This window comes from Pocillopora verrucosa, chromosome 3 (genome assembly GCF_036669915.1).
Source record: "Pocillopora verrucosa isolate sample1 chromosome 3, ASM3666991v2, whole genome shotgun sequence".
NCBI lineage: Eukaryota > Metazoa > Cnidaria > Anthozoa > Scleractinia > Pocilloporidae > Pocillopora > Pocillopora verrucosa.
In genome coordinates, this window is record NC_089314.1 from 20,425,967 (window position 1) to 20,447,433 (window position 21,467).

The window sequence follows — 21,467 nt, forward strand, 5'->3', positions numbered from 1 at the left end:
TCAAACGATCAACGAAGCACTTGGCGTAGTTATTTCACCCCGAAATTTCCCACTTGTATCCTCAACTCAAATAATCAGCTCTTTCTATTGATATGAATAATAAGTCGAAGGCTATTCCGGCTTCAAAAGCAAATAGATATTTAACTTTTCGCTTTAAAATATATTTTGCCAGTTATGTTTTTCTTTACAAAACTAACCATTCCTAAGTTGATTCTGTTTGTTCCTTTAGATGTAAGCTCCACTTTGTTTCCCTGTGAATCTTCGCAAACTAGCTGCGCATTCATGGCATACCCCTCTGCCTTCACATTCAAGGTTAGAGGAGATGTTTTCTTTTTCACATGACACAGAACATTGAAGTTTACTTCCTTCTGTTCAGTTGCTGTAAAGGAGATTTCGATTGGTAGCCTGAAATAATATGCAACAGCAGTGAATGTTTGAGGTGTAAACACAACTGTTTGTATACTACACATTGTCAATAGCCAATCATAAGACATTTTGATCCTTTGACCCCCCATAGTACTTAATTTCTTCTTACAATATCACCCCTGGATAAGTTAAATTTACGAGAATACAGGAAATGATCATAAACTTAAGAAGCTTCAGATTGATAAACAAATTTTCCTTGTCAGGCGGAGTATACATATCAATGTTAAGGTACAAAGTGTTAAACCGCAAACCAGTGTGAGAAGAACGGATTCAAGCCAAGTCAAAGCGCACACACTTTTTTTCGGGCATTACTTCTTTAAACTCTTACACTGTCCTTTGCATGCGAGGATAACTGCGTCACTCAGTCACCGGTTAGGGCAAATATGATTTACTCCATGCACTATTTGTAATCTAATTCATTAAGATGAGAAGACATTTCATACCTGGCCTTGGGTAGGACTGTTCCAGACATGGGCTCCACAGACAGACTAGACGCATATCCTTCTGTGTGACAAGACGATTCGCTGAATGAAAAAGTGAATGGGATGTTCTCCTCGTTCACTAACTGTACAGTTTCTTTTGCCGGGTGACCTGAAACAGCAAAGCATGATACAAAAATTTACTTTAACGTAAATAGACTCCAGCTTGTTGCAACGACACAACAATGTAATACGAGTCAAGAATTTTTCTTTTTCTCGTTCCTTACCCAATAAAGTTTTTGTACTTTCCGTGGTTCAATTTCATCTCGTCATATAATTTACACTATTCTTTCACAGAGATTCCAAGTTCAAGTCTCCATAAACTCAAAATTGTTCGGAGATGGTCACGATATTTCACTAATAGTACAGTTGTAAGCGATGATATCATAGATGTGATCAATTACAGCCACGAGATGAGTCACAAGTTGTTCATGTTGTAAAACTTCGTGCAAATTTTTCTAGCTCGTCAACTGCAATCTGGTTTAATCTTCTTCGCCCATCGCCATTATTGTATCCTCTGAGTTTATTATGGCCTCCTTCATGTTTTCCAACCTTACTGTGCTAATATCTTCTAATCTCTTTCTCTCTGAACATATTTAAACACTTCGCAAAATGACAAAAAAATCACAATCATGAGAAACGCCATACTCACCAAGCAGCATTTCCCTGAAGTTTATGTGAGACCTGTCAAATGACAGCGCGGGCTCAAATGTATGCCCCACCATAACAAATGGAATGGAGAAGCTGTACTCAGGCACAAAGAACCGCCAAAATGATTCAACCAGGTCCAGCGAGTCTGATACGTACTCAAACACCATCTCGTACTTCTTCCCACTCAGTATGGTCCCCTCGGGAGTCAGGCACCGGAAATTGACCGTTTCTGGGGGCGCGCCATCCAGTGTGTCCTCACTGGTCCACACAAAACTGTAGCTTGTGTTGGATGGGTTTATGACGCTAAAACGTCTATGGGAACATATCAATTATTAGTAGACACACACCAACTGATCCTGACTGTGTTTTACACGCATTTCGCAGATAGTTTTGACCAAGTTTCCTCTTTCGGCTTCCGAACATAATAACATGGGATTTGACCAATTTTAGGCCGTAAAATTTGGATTCAAGTAACTGGAATTGGGATTTTGACACGTACTTGAATCAATATAATTGAGAATTGGGCAAACACTAAATTTGACTATGAGGACAGATTTAAATTTAAGCATTAAAGAATTGAATTTTTAACCCCTCCAAGGTTTGAAAACAAGTCCAGAAAAGGTCTCATGTTTGGAAGTTCTATTCTTAAATCTAAATTTTTTATCATCAGGCTTTAAAGTGCGATAACATATTGAAGGAAATATTAGTTAGTTTGTTATATTTTTTTACTTTGTCGCAGGTTAATGAAAATTTCAATGGTAACTTACTTTATGTTTTTAACTTTGACTCCGCACGACTTGAACTCGATAACTTTCGTGGTGGGATCTAAGGTAGATCCGGGGGGAGCCCCACCAGGACCTCTTAACTCGGGGTTTCTTCTCCCCCCGGAAACATAATCTGACTCCTCCAATTCAAAGTGACAATAAGGAAGAAGGCTCCTTCCACGAACGGGAATGGAGAAGCCGCCTGTGTCTGGCGGGAGATTGTTGGCACTGCAGATGAAAATATTAAAGAGAAACTTGTTATTACATTGAGTTACTCTGACGTCATACGTGGGTTAAGTTTTTCGCTGATTCTAATGTCCCGTCCCCCCATTACATCAAACAAAAATTTGGCATGCGTGCCAACAAACAAGTTCTTAAAATAAATAGCATTGCGGAGAGGAACAAATATTCACAGATCATATTACCATTTAAACGAATTTGCATGTTTTCGTTGATGCGAGTTTGCATGTTACTTTTTCTTTTTTCAAAAACGTTGGGATGTTTTTTTTTCCTTAAGAGAGTTTTCTTGCTTGTTCGTTTATTTTTTGATGGGTCTGTGTGCTACATCATCGCACCACAGTATTACCTGAAGGTCACCAGAGCATCATACTCGGACACATCTAACGGTGAGAACTTCACAACAAAGCTACCCTTCTTCCCTGCAGGGATGCTTCCACTTTCTGGCTCAATCACAAAAGGGAACACATCGCTTCCTCCTTCGCTCACTACACTGCCTGCCTCGTAGGCAAGAGCCAGGGCGCTTGACGGCCGCCCACCCATAGAGGACCCAGGTCTTTGAGTGGTTGGAGGTGCACGTCTAGGAGGGTGCACTGATGAGCCCCCTGTTGAAGTGGAGGGGCGAACGGTTCGCTGACCGGTGGATTGTCCAGCGGAGCTTTCGGGTCTCTCGGGTCCTACCTCGGGCGGCTCGGCTAGGCTGACAGTCTTTGGTTTTTCCACTGGCTGAAAATGCCACTTGTAATCGAGCTGCACATCACCTTTGTTTGAGACTGTAAAACTGGAGAAGATATTTTTTCTTTACCTTTACAGCAAGTTTTTTTACAAGTGGAAAAGCTTGTTCTTAGTTAGGTATCAAAGAAATGAATTACTAACTTCACATCTAGAACACTTCACCTTGAACGGTACGAAAACACACCCAATAGAATCTAAAGATTGTGTCTGAGAAACATTACAAGGAAGGTGTGTTTCACGGAGATGATCTACAAATACCTCACAGCTCACCTGTACACACGAGACTGAAACATCAGTGTATCTTTGAAGTGTATGTTCTCGACTTTGCAGCGGTATTTAGCAAAGTCACACACGGCAGTAAGCAACAGTTCCACGTCTTTGGTGCTGTTTTCTAGCGCTGTATATGGAGGCTCAGCTTCAACTTCAATGACTTTCTTCTTAGAAGGCCGGGGGGACTTCCTCACGCCAGTGGAAGGGTCTTCACCAGGTGCCACGTCTATCCACTTTACAGTGCGCATGCGATCGTCCCAGTCCACCGCCTAAAGAAAAGGAAATTAAGTAAGCAACTCAAACGCACTCTGTTACATTGATGAACATCCAAACAACAAATTGTCGGGGAAAAATCAAATATTAAGTCAATTCCACATCCCTTTGCTTTTTTTCGGTATGGTTTAGACTGGTAATAAGTTAAAAATAAAAATAAAATTAAACTCGAAGATCATGAAGATAGTCAAGTCATCAAATCTATTGAGTGTCACTGCCAGAAAAACTGAGGCTTAAAGCTGCCACTTACAAAATGGTTTGTTCATCATAAAACATCTTAAAACTAGCATAAACACCATCATCTTTCGCTCTCTTTTATTCTTAATTTTGTTCCGTCGAAGACAAAGCCACGAATCTTTCCACAAAATTAAATGAGATCACCGAAATTTGTGACGAATTCCACCTTCTACAAAGAGCCTAAAATGACATTTAGATAATTTACACGTTTTACCATACAGTCCATTTTTTCTATTTTAAGACATACTTTATCCTGCGCCTCTCCTAGCTTGATCTTAGTGACTTTACAAGGAATGTTTGTCGCTGAATATGTCTTTGGCTCGTTAGAACAGAAGGTTACTGTGACATCCTTTGCACAGTTTGGCTGTAAGTGTCCTGTGCACGGAGAAAATGTCACCTCAGGCGGCGGGGACCACGTGAAGCGCACTGGGTCGGAGGAAGAATGGTTTGTCAGTGTGAATGACAGCTGTTTGGACACACCCACGGCACAATCCCCAAATTTAACGTGGTTTTCTCGTGATGCTACGAATAATACAAATGAAAGAAGGAAACGTAACTAAAAGGATAATAGTACCTTTTGTAGGCCGTATCTATGCAACACGTGTCATAAAAAGTTCAGTTACGTCAACAACAAAGATAATACTAGTGATGACCAGCGTTTGATGAATGTTTAAGGTCTGCGACATGAATTTAAGGTCTGCGACATGAATTTAAGGTTAATCACACGTTTTAAGAGCGTTGTTTCTTCTGAAACCACAAAGTAAGAAGCGAATCAAGTTTTACAACTAAAAACGAAAAGCTATCAGCTCATTTCCCAATAATACCTGGAGTGTCGTCGTCGATCTCCGTCTCAGCTGCCAGTTCCTCAGTCTGAACAAAGGACCGTATATTATCTATGGTCACTTCATCTTCATAACCTTCTCCAATTAGTTGAACTGTACTTTCTTCATAAGGATTATCCATTACTGACAGCCTAATCTCGCCCAGCGAACGCCCCACCAGGGAGGGGTTGAACTCGATCGCAAAATCTGCCGTCTTACCCATGGGGACCACCACAGACAAGGTGTGAACTCGCGACTTCGGATCTACGTCGTCTTCACCGTCGTCAAGTGGCTCCATACCTTTGGTACCTTCCACACATGAAATATTGTACACACCTTCGGGGTCTTTCAAATCGATATTCGCTCGGGCCATCAATGTGCCTTCGTTCTTTAGCGAGAGCGAGAGCACTTGAGTACGTCCCAGTAAAAGGCGTCGGAACAAAAGGACTGGAGCACCTTTCTTGTTTCGAGCAGTGGGTCGAACCACGGTGATTCTAGGAAGGTTTCCTTCACCCTGGATATCGAACGTTAGGTTGCGGTACTTTGACATAGCGCTAGGCATCCCATCTACGGCTGCTTCAAGAGTAGCGTTGTAGGTTTGCATGGACGGAGGACTGAAGGTCACAGTCGCGTACACATAGCTGTGAGCTGGGATCGAGGCACGCTGGGGTTCAATCTCATAGACGTCGTGCCAACGAGCAGATGGTTTCATGGACTGCGGTTTCACGGAGAGAACCAAGTCGCATGGCACCTGAAGTGTTGAGAAAATAAAGATCACACCGCTCGTCATTAAAAGTTAAGGAACTTAATTCTCCTAAAAAAGGATGTTCAAAAACGACCTTAAAGCTATCGCTTGAAGCGAGAATTAACTTGGACTCATGTTATGGCTTGAGTAGGGGAGGGTTTCAGGCAAATGAGATGTGCATGCCAAGATTTCAAAACTATTAAACAAAAAAAGTTTTGAAATGTTGCAAGAAATAACAATAATCGAAGCATAGTAGCATTAAAGACCTTCTCAAAAACAAAAATATTAACGACGACCAAAGGTAAACAACACTCAAACTCGGAAAGACATACGTTACCAACTAAGATTGATTTCTCTTTTTGTATCTGATTGGTAAGGAAAGTGGTCTCACTTTCCTAGAGTAATCAAAAAGCACAATGAGGTAAAACCACTGCAAACCACGATCACTTTCCACGTACCTTGTTCTGATTACCAATTCTAAACCTCGCTTTGGCTTTTCGTCCAACAATAGTGTTGTAAAATATAAACTTGTTCTCGTCCTCTCCATACACTCCAGAGCCACTCGCGAGGTCGTGCGTCAGGTACTGGAATAAATTCAATTGTTTGACGATTAAGTGTTCTTCGAATATAGAGCCAACTGTGTCGGGGGCGATTGTGGTGATCCCGGGAATGCATGCTTCTCCAATCAGTTTATAAGGTATTCCCTGTGGTTGGTCGGACGGCGGGCGGTCTGAGATGTCAATGGCAATGTCCTGAAATAAAAAAAAGACAAACCGTTGGGGGAAATAAACTTTGTGAGAATATGAAATCGATTCTACAAGAAGCTGTAAAGGCAAATTCCTGTCCCCGTGCAAAACATTTTGCTCAACTAGCAGCCGTTGGCTTGACGTTCAAGTGAGTGCAGAAAGTTATCGACAAACTGACGCACAATCAAGTGCTTACGTCACAATTGACTTCGTTTAAAATCCGTCGCGCTCGCGCAAAACAAATGACGTAATGGAGACATCTCAAGGCACTAAGCGCGCGTGGGGAAAAATCTTACTAACCTCTTCTGAGAAGCCTGGGTTTTCAGCGATCATATCCACCGTTACTTGCACAGAACTACCGGCCTGCACGCTCCCGACAGCTGGGTAGACTGTAAACATTCCAAGCTGAAGGCGAATGTTTGGTGCCCCTGTGGTCAACTCGGCTCTGTGGAAAAAAAAAGAGAAAACAGCATTTATTTCAACACTGCACGGACAGGGATTGTAAACTGAAAAGTGTAATGCAGAAAACAGTAGAAGGTCACAGATGCTCAACTGGTAGAATGAATACATACAGTTTATCAAACGACTTCCTTATGCAATTTGGTTCCGAGTGCTCATTCATATCAAATAACAATGAAATTACTTGGCTTCTTTTGAATAATTTACAGTATATCTCAACATCCTGCAATCGATTTAATATTTTTGTGCAGGTTACGGTTAAACGACGTGTTGTCAGCCAATGAGCATGCTGAAATTCTTGCTTGTGTACTGTCATATAAGTAATCTTACATACCCTCGTACTGAATCTGCTCTCTTTGGTTTAGACGGTTTGTCTTGTTGAGATCTTCCCGAACTCGACCCATCACGTGATTTGGCCCTTTTCGCGGGTGGCCCCAGTTTCTGGCGTCCTTGTGCCACCGTGTTGATCATCTTTAGGACTGAGTACCGGAATTCAAACTCTCCCTTGTTCTCGATAGTGAACACTCGGGTTTTCTTAGTGTTGATTAGCATGGCTCCAAAGTTAATGTCACTGACCGGCGATACGGCGTACTTGCTATAGACAGAGCGCACGCTAAGTTTTATGGGAATGCTGGCGATCACCTCGCCACCTTCGCCAAGGTGAGGCTCTACGATCTGAAAGAACCAATGAAGATATGGATAGAAAAGTCACGTGAATTATATCAATCTGACAGATAAAGGGAGGCGATTGGAATTGAATGGTGAGTTTTTGAAATGTTTTAAAATTTTCTTTAAGAATAAAATAAGCGAAATCATACAAGGTTTTGTTATAATTTCGAATCAAGTGAATACCAAACCGCTGTGTGATCTCGCTAAATTTTATTATTACAAGTGAGATGTTTATTGAAAAGAAGCTAACGAAAATATTGAGTTTCAAATCATATAAGTGAACAAAACAAAAACAAACGAAAAAAGAAAATTGCTTTTAGTAAAGACACAACCGCCCAAAGCTCCGTTTCCCCCATTTCTAGGCTAAACTAATAACGCAAAACTAAAATATAATGCCATTTCTCTCAAGAACTCTTTTTAGCTTTAGTTTTTGTTTTGATTGTTTGACTTTTTAAAAGAACGATAACTGTGCTTGGTATTATAACTACTGGGGAGGCAGGAGTAATTCATTAAAGACGGGGGCATAAGAAGGTCCAATCCATGAAATATCTACAATATCGTTCAACGATAAGCGAAAACATTGTTTACCTGGCATTTGAGTACAGGCTGGTCTTTAATAGTAATCTCGCTCTTGGATCTGAAGATGACCTGTACTTGAGTGGGTCGATCGGTAGGTAGTAGGGGACCCTTGTTGGGTATCACTGTAAACAGCTGTGCTACGTCCGCTGGCGAACCTTCTGTTGGCTCATACGCGAAATTGAAGTTGATTTCAAACTTGCCTTTGTTCTTTAGAGAACAAGTCTGCTTTGTTTCATCCAAAACTTTGAGAACGCCAAAGTCAAGACCGCCGTCTGCACCTGAAAAGACAACGTAAAGCAAAATTTTTTTGAGAACGAATATGAAATGAAGGTCACAAGGCGAAGACATTCCAGTAAATACAATTTCTTTAATGTTTTCTTTTCCCGACCGTTACGCTTAGCCCTTTAACCCCTAAGAGTGAATAGCATCTAGTTTCTCTTGACAATATCCCCCCTGAGTAACACATTAAGGTTACGAGAATAAAGGAAATGATCACCAAAAGAAAAAATATTATTGATTGTTGAATAAATTCTCCTTGTCAGCTCCTTGGGAAATGTATGGAGAACAGTATGAAGAATATAAATACTGATGTTTGGGTGTAAAGGGTTAAGACAGTCCTCGGTTGAAAATTTTGACACTTCTTAAAATGAAATATTCACAGGTATTCCTTTGGGTTTCGTTTGGTGACAGTCTATCGTCATTATTACTTTACTGCCCATATGAAAACACAGGTAAACGTTTCCCCATACATGTCCTTGTCAACCTACGTACCTTTAGGGAAACTCATATCTAGAGCAACATCATAAGACTCTGCATGAACTTGAATGTTTTCTGCCTGTACCAGGCCCATGATCTGATCTACATCAGAAACCTTTGAAATACAAAACATTTTAGTTCATAAAAATGCACCTAAAATCACAGTAACTACAGCTACAGCGAAGAACTGGCCTACCGACTGCAAGCAGGGACTGGCTTTGATGGAAGCTGGTACTGAGCGTGATTGACAGGTGATTCTTGTGGAGAGTAAGTATGTGGAGAGAGTTACTGTTGTTTTTCGTGAGCACTAGAATGCGTAAGTAATAGAATAAACGGTGATAAACTAGTTTTTTCTGTTATGGAGATATTTTTAACGGGAGCATTTCCAAAAGCTTAACGTCCCATCCAGGTGGAGGGGCATACTCCTAGTCACCTCGAGCCATAGAGTCCGGGATAAGCTCGAGCTCGACTGGCCATTTGACTCGAGAGCAGACCTCTACTTTTACCTCATTCAAGTCAAGTGTATCTTCGTTTATCAACATCAAATGAAATCATCACACTTCTTCGGATTTATCTAAAATATTATCGAATTGAAGACTTACAGTTACGCGTGCCAAAGGCTCACTTCCTGAAAGTTTTCAATTTGTAATTAGAATGTTACGTACCTCCAGCCTCACAATCTTTTTGACGTTGGTTGGCCGAACAGCTCTGAAGTGCATCTGAAGAGCAAACTCTGATTTAGCATCGATCACGCCATGTTCAGTAGTCAACGAAAAGTCATCACCCAGATTGTCCATCCCATTCACTCGCCAAGCCACAGGTAGCAGAGTGCTGTTACGAAGGAAGATCGTTTTTGTGTCTTTCCTGAAAATAGAACAACGAAAAAAGAGTTATTAAGCATGTTTTCATCGCTGTATGCGGAGGTCCTAAAGAGCGCGCGGAGGATAGGTGAGTGAGTAATTCAGTTTGTTTTAGTCTGACTAATTCTCATATTCATCTTTGAGCAAGGAGAGGAGCACTCAGACAATGGGGTCAAAACCCTCAAACACAACAAAGCAGGGCACAAATTCTAAACGCTAGTTCCAAAAACTACAAAATAAAATTTGGGAATTCGTGCCTCCCTTTCAACCACGTTTTGCTAAAATAATCGCAAAAAGCATTTCAACAACTGCATGAGTATTATGTGAAGTAATTCTGTAATTCTTAACAACTCAGTTAATAAGGGCAACCCAACAATGGTCACAGCACAGACTCACAAACCGAGGACTATTTCGCCTTTGAAATTGCACCGACTCGTTCAGCAACCAATACTTTAAATCGATTTGACTTTGCTAAAATATGTTGCTCCATAGAGTAAAAGAAAAGGTGGGCAAACATGTACTACACTGTGAAGCGCCATCATTTTTTACACAGACCTGTGTAGTAGAACTCTATCAAACTGCAGCTGTCTCCGATCCAACTCCAGCTCAGGCCGGACACCATGACAGGAAATCTTAAACACAACCGGCTCAGGATTCTCTCGAATACAGCACACCACAGCATCTTCGAAGAAGCCTGGTGTCTTAGGATATGCCCACAGAGTGAGGTCCTGCAACAGCAACAGAAGTTCTCACTATTTACAGATATCGAACACTGACTTGTAGCAGTAAGTGATCACGCACTGTTGAGTGAACTCTCTTCGCACAGACATTACCAAGGTTTGAAAGTTGGGTTAGCACCACATTAACCTTGAATTTGGTACAATTATTGGCTAAAAGGACCGGTTTTTTGTTTATCATTGTGCCGCCCACTATTGCCTATCGTGACAGGTCTTTAAAATGCCTGCGTCTGTAAGATGCACAATAAGAAACTTTTGTAATTCCTCAAAAGCTCTTCACTGAGAACATTTATGTGGAGAACTTTGTGTGATTGCATGACTTGCTACGTTACAGCTTTTAAGAATTTGTGACTTTTATCTCCGTTTCGTAACTAAGTTAATAATTATCTTGGATTTCTCGACTTTCGAATCAATTGAATAAAGTCTTTGTTTGGACGGGGGTTTTCTCGGGCATCGCTGTGACAAGGTTAGGAGGTTTTTACGCCACAGTAAATCTCTTGTTGATTCAACTTGCGAATTTTCAGTGTCTCTTGGAGACAGGACCTAATATTCCCCGCATTTATGAGTGTACTTCCTTTTAAGTGAGCCTTAGAAGAATTCAAGGACAAAAATGGCAAAGCCTAGTTTCCTTCCTCTGCAAAAATCAGGATCTATATCCAAGGAGTCTTGACCTAATCCCTTTTTCCTTTTCTATAGGAAATTATTTCATGCCCTTATAAATGGATGGGTTACCCTACCTGACTCTCACCCGGCTTCAACTTCATGTTGGGTGGATCAATAATGAAGGTAACCGCTGTGCTATCCTGCTGAAAACAGAAGTTGACATCTGCTTCCAGTGGAGAGGTGTTGCAGATCACGATCGTTTCCATATTCTCTCGATACTTGCCTTCCTTGTACCGGTCTCGAGTCTTTCCTGTCAAAAAAGGCAATACATGAAGCTTATTTGCAGATAAATGGCTTTAAAAGCAAGAAGCCACCATTAATGGAATTTAACGTCAATTCTTCAAGTAGAATCTCGGCTGTAGAGTGATTCCATTTAAATGGGCAACGTCAAGGTTAGAACATTAGCACGTATAAAGAGACATTCCAGAATTCTAGAAGACAAGACGCTTCAAGATGTGATTAAAGTACCAAAAGGAATTATTTGACTCAATTTATTTTTACCACAACCTATGAAAAAGGCAAAAGCAATCAGACTTACCACAAAGCAACGGGCCAAACTCAAAAGTCTCACTGCTTAGAACGTATTTCTTATGCACGATCTCTTCCGGTTTGCGGTACTTCCGGCGGTGAGGGAACACCACACGCGGCTCGCGACTGATGGCGGGAAAAGCGCAGACGCCGCGGCAAAACAGCTGATAACGACGGCGCGTCCCCATGATCTCAAAGTTCAATGTCTGGTCAAACTGACCCAGCTCCTCGGACCGAAAACGAATGCGCAACCTCACTGTATCATTGGCAGGAATGACCCAGCGGTGGCTGACGAGTTGAGGGGTGCTGGGCACCGCAGCAGTTTCACTGTAAGAGGAAGAAACAGAAAGTCGGGTTAGAAATTCATTACTTAAGTATTAAAGCAAATTGGTACCAGCATAGTCAACAAGCTACGCTTTAAAAAAATAGTTTGCTACAAAGCTAACCTCTTGTCCTCTTCTGCAGGGGTGATACTGGGGGGAGGTGAGGGAGCCCCGTGTGCTGCTTTTCCCTTCCGGGCGGAACTTCCTCTCTCCTTTCTGGACTTTGTACCTCCCTCTCTATCATCCTTGTCTTTACGGCCCTTTCTTCCATGTTCCTAACGTTAAAGGAGCGAACAGCATTGTGAACAAATCAGTGTTAGATGATGGAAATAAAAGCTAATGAACACTGATACGTAAATTTGTAATTGACCGAGGCAGGAAGCAAGATGGCGGGTTATGAGCCATTTTTTTTGCGTTTCTATGAACCGGAACCTTTTCTAAATGAATGTGAAACGGCAATCCTGTATTTTTAAGTTAGACGTTTTCGCAAAGTTTTATCACACCACTGAAAAACTCACTGGGAGCAATTTGCCAAAGGAAAACAAATGCAATTTTGCTTCATCTTAGTCATTTTTTCAAAGAGAGTTAAACAGACAATTCGTACTCGAATCCACTTTATCTGCTTTGCGATCTAATTTATGGATCATGGGCTATAAGTAATAATAACAACAACAAAAAAACAACAATATTTTATTTAAGCACACCCCTTCGAGGAGCGCTAGGCTCGTTTGAACGTGTACGTGAAAAGATCAATAAATATTAAATAACAGTAAACATAATAACAATAATAACAACAGTAATTATAGCAATCAAAGTGAAATGATAATAATAGTAACAACAACAACAACAACAATAATAATAATAATAATAATAATAATAATAATAATAATAATAATAATAACGCACTAACCGGTGGTTTCTCAGGTGTTTTCTCCACTTCTGGTTCAGCTTCTTTCGTCTTATCCTCCTGAGGGGCATTAGGATCATCTGGCCCCGACGCCACGAACACATAATGAGAAGGGGGATCTAATCCCAGGGGTGGACGTCTCCGTACAGGATACGGCACTACAGCAAAAGTGGCCGGGGGTGGGATGGGAGGACCATGGGGTCCTAGACCCAGACCGTCCATTACCTAAAATGGGTACAGTCACATGATCACTGAGGAGGAAACAAAAACCAATAGAAGTACCTATTTACTCTAAATGTTCCCTTTTTCTACTTTTTTTCTTTCCGACTAGGATACGATTGCGTAGACTTCTCGTTTCCCTATTGTGCACTCCCGTCGAAGACAAAAATGAAGAAGAATGGGCCATTATTGCAGGTTAAATGTTTGGTTGCGTGACTCAATACGAAATTTTTTCGTATTTAGTTGAAGAATTGGCTTTCTGATAACTTCACTAAACTTGAAAAACCAGTTAAACCAAACGCGCCGGTGAACGCAAAGGTAGTGTTGCTGTGACCCATAGAAACGCGAGAAATAGACATTTTGAATATAGCACAACGTACGATCTATTGTGAACAGAGGAGCAAAGGTGACAGAGCGTGATTAAAGCGACAGCAAAACTTTTGCAAGTTCCACTGTGTGCATAAGTGTGCGAACAAACACCAAGTAATCTTAACTAATCCTTATTGGGATACCTCTTCAACCGTTGGCAAAATTCCTTTCGCTAGTGTCTGTTCAGCCTGTGACTCTGTTGGGTTTCCTGTGTCCACAATAAGCTGTGGTACACCCACCCCGTCCTTTTTACCGCCATCTTCGTCATCATCATGATCACCGCTGACCGCTGACATTGGAGAGTCAGAAATCTGACGGCAAAGCGACATGTAGAAGTCAAGATTAAGACAGATCTGTTTTAGATGAAAAGGCCTTGCGCGAAAATATGCTGGGAACAGCAGCATTGAGTTGGTAAAATGAAACTCTCAATAGTTTTCTTACTTGACGAAAAAAAAAGAAAATCAGCTGGCTTACCGTTGGATCCATCAAGATTACAACATGTGTCAGACGATTAAAAGTAAACCATCTTCCCTCTAAACGACTTTCTTTAGCAAGCTCATGGTATTCCAACATTCATACACAAACAGAGCAGCACGAAATTTGACAAAACGTACATTTTCCATGCGATTTAAGAAAAGATAGTTAGTTAGTTGGTTCGCAGTTTTACCAGAAACCCAACCGCGTAATCATCACTCGGCAGTTCTTTCCTCAACAGTTTTATCCAAAATGTACCGTGAAATTCCAAATGATTTTTTTTACGTTGTATTGAGTCTGGGAGAGTTTTCCCTTCTATTTACCCTTTGACTCCCATGAGTGACCAAGAAAGAATTTCTCCTTACGATATCAATATAACGTCAGCCAGACAAGTGATGAGAATAAAGAAAAACATCAATCAGGGGATTATCAGTTGATCTTATACCAAATTCTCCAAACTAACACCATAAGAATTTTATCGCAGATAGTAGGAAGAATTACCAATGAGATCTTGAGAGTGAAATGTTAAGGACTAAGATTCAGATCACCTAGCTTGTATATATCACACACCTCCTTAGCTTTTTCTTTTTCTCTCTCCTTCTCTCGTTCTCTAAGTTCTTTCTCTTTCTTGTCTCGACCTCGCCTGGTCGATCCAGGCGCCGGAAGAAAGTCCTCAAAGTTCTCAGACTTGGGAGTGTCTGCACGCGCCACAGTGCCCGTAGATCGATCCCAGTTTTGCAGCAAGCCATCAATGTCTCGGAAACTGGTCTCGAATGCATTAAATCTACGACATCGTCAAAAAAAAGTTTAGTGTGCTGGTAGTTTGTTCTTTTTTCAATGACACCCTATCACACTTAAAGAGAGAAAATCATTGTTTGACATTCCAACAATATCGGCTGCAAACCCCTCTACAATCGTAATGAAGATCGCTGTTTGTCGAGGGCCAAGGTAAAAATCTCCAATCAACATGAACTGAAAAATTAAATTTTTTCCCAAAAGAACGAATCATGAAGAATTAATGTCCTGACCCAAAATATTCAATAAACTCTACACCGGTAAACGATCTCAACTCGCGACTACGAAGTATGTGCTGCGATTCTTTTTAAAAATCAGAGGGTATACCTCGTAAGATGTTCTACACCTAACTTTAAGAGCTTTTAATGTTTATCCGTCTTACATTTTAAAATACTTTATTCAGGAAACAGATAACAAGAACTGGCCCAATTTTCAGGTTACGTGCGTGATCTTGATGTGACCTCAAATTCTCAATTCTCAATTCTAAATTTAACTTACAAGGAAAAGATCAGCGAAAGGCGAAAATCTTTAGTCAAATCGTGGAAGTTAAAAGGTCAAGTCAAAATCATCTTCAAGTCAGCCTTACTTTTCAGTGAAGAGAATAAAGTATGATGTAATTTGGAACGCGGTTGTGGGGACTAAATGGTAGAATCGTTAAATTGCCGTTGAACGCTCTCTACAAAAACAGTTAGAGTAAGTCTTATTAGTACCTAACGCCACCTACTTTTTAGTAAGCTCCTTCTCCCTCTCCTCTTCCTCAGTCGGTGGTTTAGATTCCTCAACTTGCGGGATCAACGGAGGGTTCATGATGGCCGATGACTGGCGATGTTTCTGTACTTTGGCGATACTTAGTCGCTTCTTGTCGTCGGTAACATCACTGCTGTCGGAACGCTCGGAAATCACCGACGGGGCGCCCGTGCGCGTGTCGAAGGGCTGTGCTTGTGTAGACAGACCAGTGGTGCGATTAGGTGTTAGCTTATCACTGCTTTTCTCAGGTTTCTTTTCCTTTCCATCGTGACCTTTCTTAGCTCCAGCACCTCCTGCTTGTTGAGCTCCTCGGCGTTTACCTTTTTGATTACCACTGCAAGAAAGATGCAGCAAAAACAAAATATTAGAATAATAGAGAGCTTTTCTATTGAGGGTCGTAAAACCACAATTACTAAACTGATCACAAATGCTTGTTTTGACAAAAGCCACACTGCACGTCAGGCAAAACATTTAACAATATTAGCATTAGTGTTACCTTTATTTGACGCTTAAATCTCTCTTCTTATTTACAAAGAAATGAGTAGCAACTAATGGGGAGAATTACTCATCAGATCTCAGGAGGTACCGGGCCAAGCTATCAGATTTGTCTTCCATGTTAAAGAAAACAGTTTAGGAATCACTAACCGCTCCTCCTCGAGTCTTTTTTCCTCCATCAAAGCTTGCAGTTCTCTTTCTTTCTTCTCCCTCTCCTGTCTTTCTAGCTCTCGTTTTCTTCTCTCTTTCTTTTGCTCCAAGTGTTTCCTATCAACCTCAGCTTTCTCTTCTTCCGTTAGAGCATCATATTCGTCTTCAGACATCTCCTCCAATCGCCGCTTCTCTTCTTCCTCCTTTTGTTTTTCAAGCTTGGCTGAAGAAAGCAAAATCAAATGTGAAATTTAAACCTCATTTACACTGGTGACTTTCCCTTAACGATCTTCTATTCCCCTTGTATATGATACCTAAGCCATCCGTCGGATAAAATACTGTTTCATCCTTACTATAAAAAGTTGAACAAACATAGTTTCCTCAAAAGTGCATGTATAGCAACCAGTAGATCCACTGTCGCAGCATTTGACGTGCATATTGTTCGAAAAACTTGCCAAAGAGTAAAACACCGCTACGCGATTATGAAAATAGAAGGATGTAACAACAAACGGACGGAGGCCCAATGAGGATAAATAATATTTAATAATATTTAACTGATTTGGCTTGAAAGCAATGTCTAAAGTGCACGTTGATGACTTCAAACGAAGCTGCAGTCTAAACACAGCATAGCCTAACTTTGCCAAGCCATACTTCTCAACGAAACTTATTTCATTTTGTTGTTTATTATAGATTCACTTACCTTGCTCTTCTTTCTTCTTTTCTTCCACAGCTTTTAGCTTGGCCTGATCCAACATCAGTGTCACAAAGAAGATATATTTGCGGTTATTGAAAGCACGGAGAATAGCATTTGCTGTACCCATCATGTTTGGACTGAACAGCGACTCCAAGCCATCCACTACGATTCCTTTCTGACAGTCACTCAACTAAAAACAATGAATGTCTTTTTTAAAGAGCTTTATTCGCCAACGAGCTGCCTTTGAAATAGTTGGTAAAGGGCTCAGCAGAACATTCTAATACTCTGAAAGATTGCATCTGACGGAGATGGTAACGTGTCTTAAGGTCTAAATTTCGTACACATAAAGAAGTTGTTAACCTTGATAATAATAATAATGATCGCCTTCTTGTTCACTTTCCCTCTTTATCTAACTTGGAATCTTCATTGTTATGCACTAAGATCAATTGGATGTCATGTGAGTAAGAGAGCGAGCTTGAGTGTTGTGCGATTATTTGTAATTTCGAGACATGGATAAATAGATAAATAGATAAACTTGCAATAGTTAAAAAGTTGTTCTCGAACTCGCACACTAACCTCCTGACGCCATTTTTCCAACTGTCTAATTAGATATCAAAACAGTGTTTATCCTCTCAAACCAACCTGAAATCGCTCCGCCAGCAGTTCGACAAGAAGATCCTCAGGAAGCAAGCAGCTGTAAAGTCCGTCTTCACCAGCGACGCTAGCACTGACACTCAGCTTCCGGCCTAGAGGTGCAGCCTGGGGTGGAGTCCCTGGGGGCGATTGCTGAAGCTGAGGAATATTCTTCCCAACACCTCCTCCACGGGGGCCACCAGCTATGGTGGAAGTCTTACGATCCTTCCCAAGAAACGATTGGGCTCCGGTGACAGAGCCAGCAGTGGAAACCGAGGGACCAGTGGCCGCACCCAGGGCAGCTACTGCCTCTACACTCAGTGCCACCGTGGGTTGGTTCAGTTGTAATTCAGCAGTCTGTTCCGCTTCCTTAGCCGCTCGAGCAGCTGATGCACACAACTCTTTGGCTCTTTGAGCTGCAAGAGCGGGCAAAATATCATAATCAAGAGAGATAAGTAGCGGAGTGAGTCATCCCGCGCGAACTTAAGCCGGTTTCTCAAGGAACAAGCCACTAGAGGCATTAAAACTCTCCTTGGTGTAAGTGCATAACAGGTACCCTGGCCCAGGATTTCATCACGTTCCCCCGTTTTATTTTAGTACTCATATCTTGGAAAGAGAGAAGCACTTTGTGAGTTAACTGCCTGGCACAAGGACAAGATAGATCTCCATATGTTGAAGGTGTTTCGTTTGCGATCGTCCGCGATATTTGGAAAATAAGAATGTCCATCGATATATCAATGTTTATATTCAAAACATTTTAAAAAAAGAACCATGTTAGAAACCTATTTAACAGCAGTGTAGGTAGTCCTTACTTGCCCGCGAACCTTTCGTCGATCTTAAGACTCATTTTGTTGCCATTTTCTTCACTTTATCCCGGATAAGCAAAATCCTGCACAAGCCCATCATAACTCACCTGCAGAGGTGTTTCCATTTGATATAGCCTCTATAACCACTGCATCTACTGTCAGTAGGGCTGCTCCATAAGTCTTAGCCAGTGACACCGCCGTGGCTGTCTTTCCAGAGAGAGGTGCTCCGTGCACCACTAAAGCAATTCCTCGTCTGTTACGGGCTGCCCTACCCTCTGCTGTCAAGTCGATGCCAAGGTAGCGAGCGATGGAAGCGGACACGGGTGTGATTTCCAGTTCGCCAACACCGAGGCTACTGCTGTCTATAAAGACGTAAACAAATAGATAAGCGATAAGCGTTTTAACACTAAGCGAGGAGAGGTCTTCTACTAACACACCTTAAGATTCATATTTCAGTAATCCTATTGCTCACTCCCTTACCATCTTTAGCTCCCTCGCCCACATCACTACCAGACCTGCCACCCTCCCGTTCACCGGAAGCTGAAGCCAGCTGTGTAGCAATGATAGGGGGCACACCTTCCACTCCTTCCTCTACGGCCCTCTCCGCCTGAGCGGCTGCCGCAGATGCCGCTGCCTCTGCTTTCTCCTTTTCTTCCGCCTCCTTCTTTCTTTGCTGTTCATTGTAGGCATCTGTGATTTCTTGAGGAAGCTTGTCCCCAGGTTGACGCGGGGGAAGCAGAATGGTGTTGTATTCATCGTAGCCTTTCATCGTGCGAAGCATCTGCAAATACACAAAAACTAGTCATTAGTAAATTTTCAAGCAATTTATTCATTAGTACATTTTTAAGTTCTTAAGGGTATTTTACTTTACATTACAGAGTGAAGTTCCAAACGATTTAGTCAATTAAATTGAAATCGATGAATAGTCCACCTTAATATTGTTTGAAGTTGTAGCCTGACTTTAATCCCAACTTCGTCAGAAAGCAACAAGTATGGATAATACTTGCGACGTCGTTGAAATGAAGCCTTATCATTGGTGAAAAAAGTTAAAATTATCAGCTCGTAAAGTTTCTTGTCCCAGTCCAATCTTCTTGAGATTTTTTTCTTAGCGATGTGGTAGAAATTAAGGTAACTCACGATGGCGTAAGTTTGAAATAAATTTAATATTGCCGTCAAAGCCATAGCGTAAACACTAATCGTACTTTCACCGCAGATGTGTTTAACTTCGGAAAACGATCATTTTTATCGTTCTCATTCAAAATCACGCTGATATTCTTGTTTATACCTTCTCCTCCTCCAAGTACTGCTTGTCAAACTCCAAAGAGTAAATTTCAACAGGAAACGATGAAGGATTTCGCACGATTACTTCCTTCTCGTCCCCAGATGAATGAGGAAGGACTGGGCCGAACTCGATCAGAGTGGAACTGAAGTCTAACTTGGGCTCATTTCCCTGACCGGTCACGCTGATCATGTGACGGCTAGAACTTTGGGCGATCCGGATAACAAGACGATTGCTGTAAGAAATCTGTTGCGGAAAGAGCAAGCGAAAGTAAGACCATTCAAGAACAAATTAATACATGCGTAAGACAAGTAGCAGAATAAAGCAATGCAAGAATAAATCCCTAGAAAACAGTTTCAACAGCAGCCTCTAACCTCTTCAGTGGGCATGAATTTGACTTGGACATTAATCCGCTGACCAGGCATTAGGGAACCGATGGGCGGCATCACTTCAAAGTGTTTTGGTTTAGGCTTTTCTGTGCGAAGCTTTTTGCGTAGATGAAGTGGAATCATCTTGTCTGACTGTGTAGCAAAACATGAAATATGGCGTTATCTACAAATCAAATTTTGGCAGCCAGACTTATCTACTATATATATACCTTTTTCTTTTTTTCTTCCGGAGGTTCAGACGACCAGTCACACCTACGGAAAAGAAATTTTATCGCACAGATTAAGAACAACATCTCATACAAATTCAAATGGAAATTTTTCCTCTAAAAACGATTATTTTTCCTCTAAAAACGATTATTTTTCCTGTAATATTTGAATAGACAGAACAGAATAGAAAGTGAGCTATAACGTAGAGAGGCTTCAAAATACCGGCAGATGGCAAAGGACAAAAATTAATAAGAAATTTTTTTCCGTTTTCCGTTTCTCTCATTTATAACGGCAACTACTGCGTCTTTGCTCTTTTTAGAACTAAGAAGAGATACCATGTAACGCCTTGCATCGTCTTTAATAAATAAAATTAAGCATTGTTTAAGCAATGGCGCAGTCAAAATCTCTGATAATACTTCAGTGGACAGGTACGAGAACGGTCTTTATTTTCCAGATATTCTGTTATGAAGCAAAATCTCCCTATTTTTTTGGAATTTTTCACTTTTTCTGTTCTCTTATTGAACATCTGACTAGAAGAGACGATTTGAACTACACATTTAAATACACAACAACATCTTGTGGTGTCGATACTCGCCTGACTTGTTGGCTATTGTGTAGCTGTATCGTCATGACCTTACTGTTCCCACACTCCACCACGCCAAAATCTAGCGAATCTGTAGATACTGTCATGTCCGGCATTGTCACCACAGCTTTAATCCTCAACCCAAACGTAGGACCATTGAGCACGTTAAAGGGCACGTGCAGATCAACTGGTCCCATGGGAAGTCCAGCCGCTCTAGGGTCAAAGATCACCATGAATTCCATACTTTCGTTATCTGGTTCACCGGGAAGGTTACGCACTCGGTCCAATTCCACTCCAAATCCGCTGCCCGACAGAACTGACTTGTCAGGTGCAAAAGACACCGGGAAGTGTCCGTTGTTGGTGACACGGACTACATGTGATCGAACTGTGCCATAAACAACATATCCGAAATCCAGGAAATAACTGATCAGCTGAGCTCTGAAAAAATAACAGTACGTTGTTATATCAACCCTTCATTACACGACTAAGGCAGTCCGTCTCCAGAAAACTAAAATTAACCTAAAAGACCCTTTAGTAGTATTGTTCCTGCACAAGTTGGAATGGGGGAATCTTTTTCGAATTAATCGTTGCGAACTTCAAGAATGAATCGCTGGCAAGAGAATAATTGAATCCAGAGGAGTACAATTGCTCCTAAGTTAATGGTTCATTCATTTCTATCGCGACAAGCACCTGACTAGTTTTAAACTTCTAAGTATTTACTGAAATAGCGACTAATTTTACGCATGAAAGTAATCGCATAAG

General features: G+C 41.3%; 1 protein-coding gene across 1 annotated transcript in view; it reads right to left on the reverse strand.

Moving 5' to 3' along the window:
• LOC131783895 (hydrocephalus-inducing protein homolog) overlaps positions 1 to 21,467 on the reverse strand; it is a 50,478-nt gene that overhangs the window by 8,743 nt on the left and 20,268 nt on the right. The window contains exons 35-65 of the mRNA XM_059100667.2: positions 20,718 to 21,143; positions 20,125 to 20,167; positions 19,901 to 20,047; positions 19,533 to 19,772; positions 18,728 to 19,028; positions 18,355 to 18,609; positions 17,451 to 17,857; positions 16,815 to 16,998; positions 16,115 to 16,337; positions 15,447 to 15,803; positions 14,498 to 14,711; positions 13,597 to 13,764; positions 12,869 to 13,090; positions 12,082 to 12,233; positions 11,646 to 11,962; positions 11,182 to 11,357; positions 10,263 to 10,435; positions 9,513 to 9,711; positions 8,863 to 8,962; positions 8,101 to 8,369; positions 7,178 to 7,518; positions 6,685 to 6,829; positions 6,097 to 6,390; positions 4,897 to 5,644; positions 4,320 to 4,594; positions 3,563 to 3,831; positions 2,907 to 3,338; positions 2,324 to 2,548; positions 1,558 to 1,868; positions 870 to 1,017; positions 198 to 405 (exon numbers count right to left, since the gene is read on the reverse strand). Of these exons, the coding sequence (XP_058956650.2) occupies positions 198 to 405; positions 870 to 1,017; positions 1,558 to 1,868; positions 2,324 to 2,548; positions 2,907 to 3,338; positions 3,563 to 3,831; positions 4,320 to 4,594; positions 4,897 to 5,644; positions 6,097 to 6,390; positions 6,685 to 6,829; positions 7,178 to 7,518; positions 8,101 to 8,369; positions 8,863 to 8,962; positions 9,513 to 9,711; positions 10,263 to 10,435; positions 11,182 to 11,357; positions 11,646 to 11,962; positions 12,082 to 12,233; positions 12,869 to 13,090; positions 13,597 to 13,764; positions 14,498 to 14,711; positions 15,447 to 15,803; positions 16,115 to 16,337; positions 16,815 to 16,998; positions 17,451 to 17,857; positions 18,355 to 18,609; positions 18,728 to 19,028; positions 19,533 to 19,772; positions 19,901 to 20,047; positions 20,125 to 20,167; positions 20,718 to 21,143 (7,969 nt within the window). The remainder of the gene's footprint in view (positions 1 to 197; positions 406 to 869; positions 1,018 to 1,557; positions 1,869 to 2,323; positions 2,549 to 2,906; positions 3,339 to 3,562; positions 3,832 to 4,319; positions 4,595 to 4,896; positions 5,645 to 6,096; positions 6,391 to 6,684; positions 6,830 to 7,177; positions 7,519 to 8,100; positions 8,370 to 8,862; positions 8,963 to 9,512; positions 9,712 to 10,262; positions 10,436 to 11,181; positions 11,358 to 11,645; positions 11,963 to 12,081; positions 12,234 to 12,868; positions 13,091 to 13,596; positions 13,765 to 14,497; positions 14,712 to 15,446; positions 15,804 to 16,114; positions 16,338 to 16,814; positions 16,999 to 17,450; positions 17,858 to 18,354; positions 18,610 to 18,727; positions 19,029 to 19,532; positions 19,773 to 19,900; positions 20,048 to 20,124; positions 20,168 to 20,717; positions 21,144 to 21,467) is intronic.